Source organism: Phascolarctos cinereus, unplaced genomic scaffold (genome assembly GCF_003287225.1).
Source record: "Phascolarctos cinereus isolate Bilbo 61053 unplaced genomic scaffold, phaCin_HiC Scaffold_1;HRSCAF=81, whole genome shotgun sequence".
Taxonomy (NCBI): domain Eukaryota; kingdom Metazoa; phylum Chordata; class Mammalia; order Diprotodontia; family Phascolarctidae; genus Phascolarctos; species Phascolarctos cinereus.
In genome coordinates, this window is record NW_027555514.1 from 104,883,393 (window position 1) to 104,895,665 (window position 12,273).

General features: G+C 38.2%; 1 protein-coding gene across 1 annotated transcript in view; it reads left to right on the top strand.

Annotated features, from left to right (window-relative positions):
- The window catches only part of KIAA1549 (KIAA1549 ortholog), a 145,474-nt gene that overhangs the window by 57,208 nt on the left and 75,993 nt on the right, over nucleotides 1-12,273 (top strand). The window contains 3 exon segments of the mRNA XM_078153476.1: nucleotides 3,183-3,366; nucleotides 6,008-6,067; nucleotides 9,341-9,486. Coding sequence (XP_078009602.1) covers nucleotides 3,183-3,366; nucleotides 6,008-6,067; nucleotides 9,341-9,486 — 390 coding nt within the window.

The window sequence follows — 12,273 nt, forward strand, 5'->3', positions numbered from 1 at the left end:
TGTTAGATTGGGCTGCCAAGCAGCCACCAGATTCTATTTCTGCAGTGATCGACCAAGTAGACAAATGATGAATCAAGAACAGCTTTTCTTCTCGGGAAGGATGGCAGGGAGGGTTCAGGTCAGAGGAAGTAATAAATTAGTGGTAATGTCCGGTTTCCTCTGTGGTTGATGAGAAGTGAGCTTTTTGCTGATGCTGCATCTAGGTTTTTGAGTTGTCTTTATGGAGTCCTCCTGAAAACTGCCTAGAGATTGGGTCCTAACTTGGATTCGTTTCTGTAAGCATTGAAACAATGATTATTAAACCAGAAATCTAGTGTCTTGGGCAGGCAGAAAGGATGAATGATAAAATACAAGATTCTACTTTTTGTTGATTACAAACAAAAACCCCACAAATATTTGATCCTATAAAGCAAAATGTAGCTTTAAAAGCTCTTCTCCAAAAAGATCCTTCCATGCATACATATGCTAAAAGGGGGAAGGTTCAAATCCCATCTTACATATTTACTATCTATGTTATTTTGAGCAAGTCACTTAACTTCCCTGGACTTCAGTTTCCTCATCTGTAAAATGAAGGTATTGGACTAGATGACCTTTGAGGTCCCTTCCACCTTAAAAGCCTGTATGCTTAACACATAATAAGTGTAATGAATTCCTTGTTCATTCATTTCATAGAGGACCAAATGTGGTACAGTGGGGATAAGCATTGATTCTGGAGGCAGGAAGAGCTGAGTTCAAATCTGGATTCAGATGTTTACTAGCTATGTGACCCTGGGCAAGTCATTTAATCAATGCCTGCCTCACTTTCCTCAGCTGTAAAATAGGGATAATAATAATAGCATCCACCTCCCAGGGTTGTTGTAAGAATCAAAGAAGATAACATGTATAGCCCTTTGCAAACCTTAAGGTGCTATATACGTGCTAGCAATTATTATTATTACTTATTCTGAGTTATTGGGAAGTAATAGTGATTTTTTTTTAAAAAGAGAAGGGATTACAGATATAGAATGTAAGTTCTTTGACCACAGTGATTAATTTCGTTTTTGTCTTTGTATCTCTCGTAACCATCATAACCAGCCTGGCATAGAGTACCTGCTTGTTGAATTGAATTGAATGGATGGTCACAAGCTCTTTTGTGGGGAAATGAAATGGGATACCCATGAGAGGAGAGGGCAAAGGAAGCATTTTAGAATTGTTCTGAAAAGCATCTTTTAACAGTGGGACAGATCTGTGGACTGCTGCAAAAGACCAGCCTAATGTGTAGAAGTCAGGGTTGGGGCAGCTGGTCTGGAGTAAAAGCTAAAGACTGCCTGTAAATCTGAGTCAGTGGCAGGTTTGAAAAAAAAAGAAAAAGCAGCTTTAGCCACAAAGCAAGGAAATGACTGATGCTTCTGGGTTTTCCCCTGCTTTGGGAGGGTGAATGGGTGTGTGTGTGTGGGGAAGGAGAGAGAGAGAAAGAGATCCCCAGTAGCTAAGGATGATGATACATTCTCAATATGATTCTAATAACTCATATTGAAAGCTCAAAGATACATTGACAACTAGGTGGTTCAGGGAATAGATTGCTGGACTTGGAGTCTGGAGGACCCGAGTTCAAATTCTATCTCATACTTAATATCTATGTGACCCTGGCAAGCCACAGCTCCTCCCAGCCTCAGTTTCCTTATCTGTATAATGGGAATAATAATAACACCTGGTTACTGGGGTGTGGGCAGCTAGGTGGTGCAGTGGATAGAGCTCTGGCCTTGGAGTCAGGAAGACCTGAGTTCAAATTTGGCCTTAGACATTTACTAGCTGTGTGATTAGGTGATGTAGTAGATAGAACACTGGCCCTGGAGTCAGAAGGACCTGAGTTCAAATCCAGCCTCAGATATTAGCTGTATGACCCTCAGCAAGTCACTTAACCCTGTTTGTCTGTTTCCTTATCTGTAAAATGAGCTGTAGAAGGAAATGGCAAACCATTCCAGTATCTTTGCCAAGAAAACCCCAAATGGGATCATGAAGAGTTAGACACAACTGAAATAACTGAATAGCAGAAGAGCTACGGGAGTATAGTGAGGGCCTGTCAGGGAATCCTCTCCACTAAGAGTAATGGGTCCTCTTGGGCTAGTCGTGCCTATTGGCAGGGCTCTGATCACTATGGGTCAAAGATTTGTTGTTGAGTCATTTTTTAGTTGTGTACTCATGATCCCATTTTGAGGTTTTCTTGGCAAAGATACTAGAGTGGTTTGCCATTTTCTTCTCCAGTCATTTTACAGCTGGGGAAACTGAGGCAAATAGAGTTAAGCGACTTGCCTGTCACACAGCTAGGAAGTGCCTGAGGCCAGATTTGAACTCCGGAAGTTGTCTTCCTGACTCCAAATATAATTCTCGACTCACTGTGCCACCTAGATCCTTGGTGAAAGATGGGAGACCAAAATGAAAACAAAGAAATGTGTCAGCATGCTCAGGAACTGCTTGGTAGCAGCTCCACCTTCCTAGGGTACAGATTTAGTTATATAACTTTTCAGGAAATAAAACTTGCCTGGAATATATAGCCAATTAGCAGCATTCTGGGGCAACTTAGGATATATAAGTAACACCTTTCATAGTAGGGGAGGGTTAAAGAAAGGGGAAATCATTCAAGGGAGAAAGGAGGTGGAGGTCCTGGGGGAATATTTGCTGTTCAAATGGTGTGGTTTGTTTTCTGAATTAGAAGACATTCCCTATTCAAGGGGAGGTGACTAAAGACTTTTACAATTGTAAAAGAAGTCCTTTTAGACAAAACTGAAGGGTTGAGATAACCATTTAGAAAAGACTGCAGGTGTCTCTTATCCAAGGACAACAAATAGTTGTTCCATCAGTGAATGAGTCTATTCACTTAACATAGTTTGTTATATTTTATTTCTCCTAACTTTCCACTGCCAGGCCAGGAGATGGTTAGGGAATGTCTGCATTGTTAGTTCATCAAGATGTAGTGAAATGATTGTAGCTCCTGTACCAGTACCCCTCCCTCCCACCTCCGCCAACCGAAAGAGACAACTTATTTAAAATGCTTTACAAACCTTAAAGTAATATATAAATGCTAGCTGTTTTTAAAAAAGTAGACAGCTCTTTAATAAAGTCAATCTCTGTCTTATTAAACTCCACTTTCCCCTTAAAAACCCATAACAACAAAAAATTTAGTTTTTGCTTTCCTCTTTCAGATACTGAATATAACTCTGGGGACATCATGGACAGCTCCTCGCCAGGGACCAGTGAATATTATCTTTGCTGTTAAAAGCAAGAAAGGGTTCTTGAATGGATCAGAAGTCAGTGAGGTTCTTAGGAACTTGAGTGTGGTGGAATTCAGTTTCTATTTGGGCTATCCTGTGCTGCAGATTGCTGAACGTGAGTATGATATGCCCTTAAAGGTTCAGAACATTGACTTTTAAACTGTTTTTCCTAGGACGTAGGGTTTTTCTCTCCATTAAGAAGTCCTCCATTGAGATGGATGATGAGCAAAGAGATAGGCAATGTATCAACAAAAGAAAGCCTGGACTCTGGGAATCAGAAAACCTGTGTTCTTTTCCTAGATTTCTACTAAGTAGCTGTGTAACATTTGTACCCCTCTAGGACCTTTTCTTCATCAGTAGAATGAAAGGATTGGCCTGGAATAGAGATTCTTAATCTTTTTTGTGTGTCATGGATCCCTTTCTCCAATTATGTTTTTAAATGCATAAAATGAAATATGTAGGTTTAAAAAGAAAACTAGTTATCAAAAAAAAAAGGCCAAACAGTTCATGGACACTGGATTAAGAATCTTTAGGCTAGATAATCGATCTTTAATGTCTACTGTCAGTACTATATGATTCCTAGGAGAAAGTGAAATAATAGTAATAATAGTTCACATTTAGATAGTACTTTATTGTTTACAAAGCATGTTTCTCATAGCCCTCTGAAAAAGGACCTTCAAACGTTATCACTCCTGTTTTGTAGATAAGGAAACTGAAACTCAGAGTGAGGTCATTTGATTTGTCCAGGGTCTCCCACTTAGCAAGAGTCAAAGCAAGGACAGAGAACTCTAGTCTTTTGATTCTAAGATCTGTGCTAGTTCTCTGGCACCACAGCTGATGGTGACTGTGTTTAGTTTGGGTTTATTTCATTGTTTTTGTTGTGGTTTAATTGTTTTTCAGTTGTGTCTGACTCTTCATGAGCCCATTTGGGGTTTTCTTGGCAAATATACTGGCGTGATTTGCCATTTCCTCCAATTCATTTTACAGATGAGAAAACTGAGGCAAATAGAGTTAAGTGACTGGCTCAGAATCACCCAGCTAGTCAGTGTCCATGGCCAGATTTGAATTCAGGTCTTCCAGACTCTGAGCCCTATGCTCTATCTATTGTACCACCTAGCTATCACCTCCATGTTTCATCACCTCCATGCCTATTCCATGCCTACATAAGGGCTAGAATTCCAGGTCATGGAAAACAAGAAAGAAGGTTTCCATGGCCATAAAAAGTTTGAGAACCATTCCTCTGAAGGATGATAGACTTTTGGGGGCGGGGAGGGGACTTGGTTTATCTTTCTAACTTACGTATGGTAAAGATAGAGGGTCTGTACAAGTTATCCCTGAAAGTAAATAGGCTAGCTGGATGGAAATTTATGCTTCTCATTTTCCTGAAGTTAAACTTCATATATTCTTAATCATGCCAGGAGTTTAAAAAGAACCCAAACAATTGAATTTTAACATATAAAAAATTTCTAATCTTTAAGAATAATGTGAGCTGAGAAAATTTTATCCTGATTTATATTTGGAGCTATGCAAAAGGGAGTTTATAGAATTAGAACTGCAAAATTGCCTGATACCTCAGAGATGTTGTAGTTCAAATTGTATCATCTCACCAAAGTGCTCCTCCTGCCTCTGCTTGGGGATCTCTAGTGTCAGGGACTTACATTCTGTTACACACTCTGGTGTAAAGTGCCCTTGGGCTTGAACTCAGGAGACCTGAGTTTTAATCTCAGCTTTGATGTTTACAAGCAGTGTTACTTTGGGCAAATCCTGTGGAGCTTCAGCAAACTTGTCTGTAAAACAGGGATAGCATTTGTACTGCTTACTTTACAGGATTGCTATGAGATTCAGCTAAGATGATCATATGTACATGCAGCATCATAAACCAGAGTGCTACAGAAGTTTGAGTTTTTTATTGTTCCCTGAAGTTGCCCATTCCATCAAACTATTGATCCTCTTTGTATTTTCTGTCCATTGTTCCTTGTTTTGCCTTTCAGGGCCAAGCTAAAGAACTCTTTAAAATGTTTGAAGAGAGCAGTTGTGTTTTTTTTCCCTAAGTTTTCCTTTTCTCCCATCTAAATATCCCCAATTATTTCAAACATTCTTTGTATGGCATTGTTTGGAGTCTATTCATTGTCCTGTTTGCCTTACTTTTTTAGAAGAAAAATTGTTATCAGGGACATTTCTTGGCACATTTGAATTGAGAGGCAGTATGGAAGGATCTCTGGCTTTGGAGTCATAGGAAGTGGATTCAAATCCTTCCTCTGGAAGTTACTATCCCTGTGACCTTAGAGAGGACACAGCCTCTAATAAGCTCAGTTTCCTTATCTGCAAAGTGAGGGAAGGTCAGATGATGGCCTCCAGAGTCCCTTTCGCCTCCAAATCTCTGATCCTTTGAATATCTTCCTACTTCCCTGCTTACCCTTCCCCTCAATCATAGAAGATATACTTTTTCCTTGAAGCTCTTGTGCTCTGAATTTGTTTACAGTCTATGAGTACACCAAGCCATCCTTTTGTCCTAGCATTTTGAAGATAAGGAAAAAGAACATATAGTTGAGATATGTTGTGACTTTTAAGCAGTATTCTGTCCTTCCTGCCTTCCTGGCTGCTGCAAACACACACACACACACACACACACACACACACACACACACACACACACACACTCTCCTCTTCTCTCTCTCTCTCTCTCTCTCTCTCTCTCTCTTCTCTCTCAGATATTCTTCCCTTCCAACTCTCTCTCTCTCTTTTTTTTTTTGCAGCCTTCCAATATCCACAACTCAATTTATCTCAGCTGATGAAGTCATCTTGGGTAAGAACAGGTATGCATAGCTTTCATGATAACTTTGAGGACTCTGAGATTATTTATTTACTAAAAAATCAGGGGCAGGATTTATCGGGAGATATTAATTTTGTGGGCCCAAATCAGTTGAAGATAAAGATGCCTATGAATTGGTTTTCTCTACTTTTTTTTCTTGAGAAGAATTTTTTAGAAACTGCGTGGCATAATAAATAAAGAGCAAGCCTCTGAGACAGAAAAAACTTCTTTGGATACATACAAACTGGGTGTTGCTGCATGAATTTCTTCACTCCTCTGAGTGATTGCTTAAAGATGCTGATCAATGTTGACCTGCATTGGTTGAGAGAGTTTCCTTGATGGGAGTTCTTTATATCATATCAATGCATTAACAGATCTGGTCCAGAAAAAAGTTGGGGGGGGGCATGACTTAAGTGTATCCATAAAACACATTCAGAGTGGTTCTTGGAGCATGCGTGTAGATTTATTGCCTTACAAGTATATATTTCTCACCAGTCCTGAGGACTCCAGCAGTCAGTATAATAAACAGCAGATAAGAGGCTTCCTGGCTTGAGTCAGACAATGAACAAAGGGTTAAGACACTTTAATAAAAGTTAACCTTCAGTTGTATGCCAACTGGCAGTGGATCAAACAGACATCACAGTAAATAGTTGTGGGGAAAAGATGGGCAGTCTGTTTGTCTTGTTAAATAGAACCTCCTCTAACAGCCATGAATTGAAGATGACTGCTTGCTTCTCAGATTGGTTTGCAAGAGTCCAAATAAATTAGTTAACAAAGAACCACTAAATCCTGAGAAGATATTTGCTCTAAACAGTCCCTAAATAGGAATCTCCTTTTTTAGCATTGCTGATGAGTAGCCATCCAATCTCAGCTAGAAGGACACCAGGGATGGGGAACTTACTTCATCCTCAAACAATCCATTGTACTTTTGGATAATTCTTATTGTAACAAAAAATTTTTTTTTACCTTACAGTGGTCTAAAATTTGTGTCCCTGCAAAATCCAACTATTGTTTTGAGTTTTGATTTCTGAAACCAAGTAGAAGTGGTCTGATCTCTCTTCCACCTGACATTTTTGTCAGCTGTCCTGTATTTTTTAGTCTTTCCCTGTCTAGGCTAAACATCCTAAGTTCTTTCTGCCAGTCTTTATCTGGCATGTTCTTCATACTTCACCATCCAGGTCACCCTCTGATTTGTTCTCCCTAAAATATGGTACCCAAGATCAAATGGAGTACTCTAGCTGTGGTCTGAATGTAGTAGGAATGTTGTCTCTCTCATTGTGGACACTGTGCCTCTTGTACTGTAGCCTAAAATTCAAATGGTGCTTTTATTTGATACACCACACTATTGACGAATTTGAGCTTTGAATCCATTAAAAGTCCCATATCTTTTTTCCTCAAAGTCTTGCTGTGTCTTGCCTATCTTGTACTTGTTTTTTTTTTAAATGCAAATATAGGATATTATATTTATCACAGTTAAAGCCTTCTTATTAGGTTCAGTTCATCAACCTAACGTTTCGATCCTGACTTTGTCATCCAACATATTAGCTCTCTATTTTGCTAATTTTTGTGTTACTGATAGACTTGATAATCATGTCACCTATGGCTTTATCCATGTGATATTTTAAAAGGTTGAACAGCAGAGGACCAAAGACAAATTTAGGAGCCATTCCATTAAGACTTCATAATGATCTGTTAATGTTTATTCTTTGTATTTGGTCTTTGAACCTCTTTGAATCCATCTAGCTGTAATGTAGGTAGTTCATATCTCTATCTTGTCCTCAAGGATAGCATGAGAAACTTTGTTGAATGCTTTACTGAAATCCAGGTATACCATATCCTCCCTTAAGGATTTTCCAATCTTTATTATTCTATATTCTTTTGCTTAACTCTCTTTTGGGATTGTATTTGGTGGAGGGTTTAATCATGAGTTTATTGGAACTCATATGCTGTATAAAAGCAAAATTTAACACTAAAAAATTGTAAGTGCTCACAAACGACCCTTTAATAATATATTTGAAGATTTTGCTGAAAAGTGAAGTCAAGCTTACTGGTCACGATTAAAGACTCTATTCTCTTCCTTTAAAAAAAAAGGTACAGCCTTTACTTGTCCTGTGGCTCTGTTTTCTCCTCTATTTTTCAGAAATAACAGGCAGTAGCTAAGAAATCATTTTGGACACTTTTTTTTTTCTGTAGCCTGAGTATTAAAGTAGCTCTTCTGCGCCTAGTGCCTTGAGGGCAGCAGCTAGGTTCTTTTTTTTTTTTTTTTACCATTTCTTCACTTGTTTTTGAGTGAGGAGGGTAATATAGATGTTAATACTTTCTGTTAACCATTATCTTTCTGTTTTACAATCTGAAAAATTATTCTTCTTGTTAGAGAAAAAAGGAGAAAAATAAAAATTGAGTAGTTCTGCATTTTCTTCATCATCCATTGTTATCACCCCGTATACCATGAACATTTTTCAATAACCATGAAGTTGAAATGATGTCCAGTTCATGAAAAAGAACTGGAAATTCTTGTTTGTTTTTATCTGATAGAGAAATACTCATAGAATTTCACTTAATTTACTTTCCTCCATCATTATTCCCCTGCCTTTGTGATTTTGAAAGCCTACCAAGTCTATATTAAACAGGTTCTTGCTATCCTCTGCCCACCATGTATTTTTTTTTATTGATTTGTAGGAATATGGTCTATTCTCTTATTCTCAGACATAGGCACTTAATAAGCATTACTAAGTTCCCTCGATGTTTTTCCTCTTTCTTCTCTAATTTATATTGGTGTCACATCTGTAGCCCTATCAGATATGGACTCAAGAAAAAAGGGAGGAATCTTAGACTACTTAGTCAGATGTGGTGCCCATCCCTGAATCTAAATTACAGCTCATGTGCCTGTGTCCCAACTCTGGTTCAGCAGATAGGCATGACCCAGAACATGAGTTGCTCGAGGGAAAGGCAAATACACACAACAGGGGTTACCCTGGGCTGCCTTTCTGAAGAGGTTGACCCATCATCAGAGGAGAGGAAAAGCACTGCAAGACCAACCCCAGGCGTGCCAAGCATCCTACCTGGGTCCTTCTCTTTCTCTCTCTTTTGTTGCTCAGCATCTGCTGTATCACAAAAGGCCAGATTCAAGTGTACTAGCAGAAGATTGTGCTTAGCTCCCACTTAAATCTCCTGGCTGTTAGCTGGCACAGACTGCCCTACCCGCCTCCTTCCCTCCTGTGGTTCATCTACTTTACCTTCTTCTGGGTTAACAGACAGGATTCTGCTTTAACCTTAGTTCTCCTGGGTGTCTTCGAGAGGCAGCTACAGAATGAGGTGTTTCAAGCTGAAATGGAACGGAAGCTGGCTCGGTTGCTCAGTGAATCTTTAACCAGAAGGCGGGTATGGAGACGAGCCACCTTTGCAGGAAACAGTGTGGTACAGGTACTTAAATTGAAGTGGGGGTGGGGGTGGAAAGAGGACAGAAATGAAATTACATAATCTAAAAAATAAATTTTGCCTTGAGATATGGTGTTGTGTTGCAATTACGAGATGGCATGAAGTTTTTTTATTTGAACTGGTTGCTGTTTGGGATAAAATTATAGCAATTAAGAATGTCATTGTTTCAGTTTATCTTGACAGCTGTTTATTGAGATTGATTTTTGTGCCTTGTATGGTATTAGCCCTTTTAAGGAAATGCAAAAAAAGTTTTGTATTGTTCTTAATATGAGATGACTTTGAGTTTAAGGCAACCTTACTTGTCAAAGAACCTTTTTTTAAAAGTATAAAAATGTACTTTAACATGTGAAATACAAAATTATTATGAATTAGTGTTACTTATGTGACAGTCATAAATCTGAAAAAAACCTCAGGAAATTAGAAAAACTAAAAACTCCTGCCTTTCCAAAAGTGTCTCCCCTACACTGTCTGATTTAGAAGTTTTCACTTCATTACAATTTTATCAGTTACAAATTGATTTGATTTGGTACTTATTAAGTTCTGAACTTATAAAATTTATAAAAATAATTTTTAAAATGAATTAATTTGGACACATGTGACTTAAAATGCCATACCCTTGGAATAATTGGTACTATTAATAAATCATCCTTATCTTACAGATCACTTTTTATTTTGTAACTGTCTAACATACAGGGCCACTAGATGGCACAGTAAGTAGAGTGTTGGGCTGGTATCAGAAAGACTCCTCTTTCTGAGTTCAAATCTGGCCTCAGACACTTTACTAGCTGAGTGACTCTGGGCCAATCACTTAACCTTGTTTGCCTCAGTTTCTTTATCTGTAAAATGAGCTACAGAAGGAAATGCAAACCACTCTAGTATCTTTGCCAAGAAAACCCCAAAAGGGGGTCACGAAGAGTCAGACATGACTGGAAAATGACTAAACAATGACAATCTGACTCAAGGAAGTGGTAGAATGGATCTGAGAGAGAAGGAGAGAACAATTTTGGAGTTGGGATGCTAGACCAGTGTGGGTTACTGGAATGATAAAATGAGAACAGAGGGTTCCTGGAGAGTTTAGGAAAGGATAGCTCCAAAAGGAGGGTCATAGTTGTGGTGGTTTTTGGGAATAGGGGTAACTTAGTGTTGAGGTTGGGAGACTTTAGTGATGCTGTAGTCTAACCACATAGATTTTGCAGATAAGGAAACTGAGGCCCAAAAAGTATTGCTCAAAGTTACAAATCAGGAAGTTACAGAACTTGAGACATATTGAGTTTAAGGTGACTACAGCTCAACCTAAAGAATGTGCCTTGTAGCCATCTGAAGATGGGACTTAAACTCTGGGAGAGGTCAAGGCTAGAGTGGTCAGTTAGGTTGAAGCTCTGAGGCAGGCTTAGTTCATCAAAGGATAAAACCCAGAGAAGACTAATGGAGTAAGAACCATCCCTTGAGTAATATCTATAGATAGGAGGAATTAATTTCTCAGATAATTGAGGCTTCTCTCTTTGTGCCAAAACCTTTTTTTTTAAAATCACCTTAAGTATTTTAAATGGAGGTTTTTCTAAAATGTATTATGCAGTTTCTTCTTTCACAGATGCAGGATCATCACTCTGAATTTTAGGTGATTTACAGTGATTTAATAGGATGATGCTTTCAGGAACACACTGAGGTGTGTGTAGGTTGTTTGCCCATATACAGAATACAATGTTGATGTAGTATGAACAAGACAAGAGTTAGACCCCACTTCCTAAATTATGTTCCCTCAGCTATTACTATAGTATCATCCCACATTCTTGTCTTTCACTTGTGTTCGCTTTATAATGAATGGATGGCATATATGGGCTCTCCTGAAGTTGTGTTCCCGAGCCATGTGAATTATGGTATAGTTTGAACTCAGTGACCATGCTGCAGTCCTGAATTTTTTAAAGGCAAAGGAAAAAAGAGGTCTTTTTTTGTCTCATTTATCCTGCAGGATAAATGTGGCATTCCCCTGGCTTTGAAAATACAGCCATGGAAAGTCTTTTTGATTCCCTGTATTCATCTACCTATGGTGCTTCCAGACCATCCATTTTTAAGCCAGTGCATTTATTTGAAGAATGAATGGATGTACAATGCTCTTTGGAGCTCAGAAACTCAACAATTTCACACTGAGAACATTGAATAGACTAGGATCCTAAAATTCAGACATTAGGTAGGAAAAAATTGAAAAGAAGAGTTTATGAAAATCATTCATAAGAATACTGGAAATTATTTCAAAATATATCATTAGAAATCCAGAAAAGATATATGCTAAGGATAAGAATTTTAGGCACTCCTAATTATCTTCTGCATGGTTAACATCAGAGTCAAAGAGATTATTACAGTGAAAAAAAGTATCTTTTTTCTAAGTTGAAAGATTATACCAGTGGGGGCAAAGTATGTCAGGTTAAGTGTAAATTTAAATTTAAAAGCTTCCATGAGAACCTTGTAAGACACCACAAAATCCCACAAAAAGGGACTTTTAAATAATAAGAAAAGGATACTTTAAAAATTTTGAAATTTTGTTGGATGGAACAAAGAACGTATTCAAGAATGAAAAAGAAATAATTGAATTCTCTGCCTGGGTCTTCACTGAGGAAGCTATTAGGGAGTATAAATTATCACTTGAAAATGGACAACCTGAAGATCAAATAACAATCAATTCTTGTGGTGTGGTAAGCCAGATAAAGTAAATATAGATAAATTTCCAGGACTGGATGGCATCCACCCAAAAATTGAAAGTAGTTTGAAAATGAA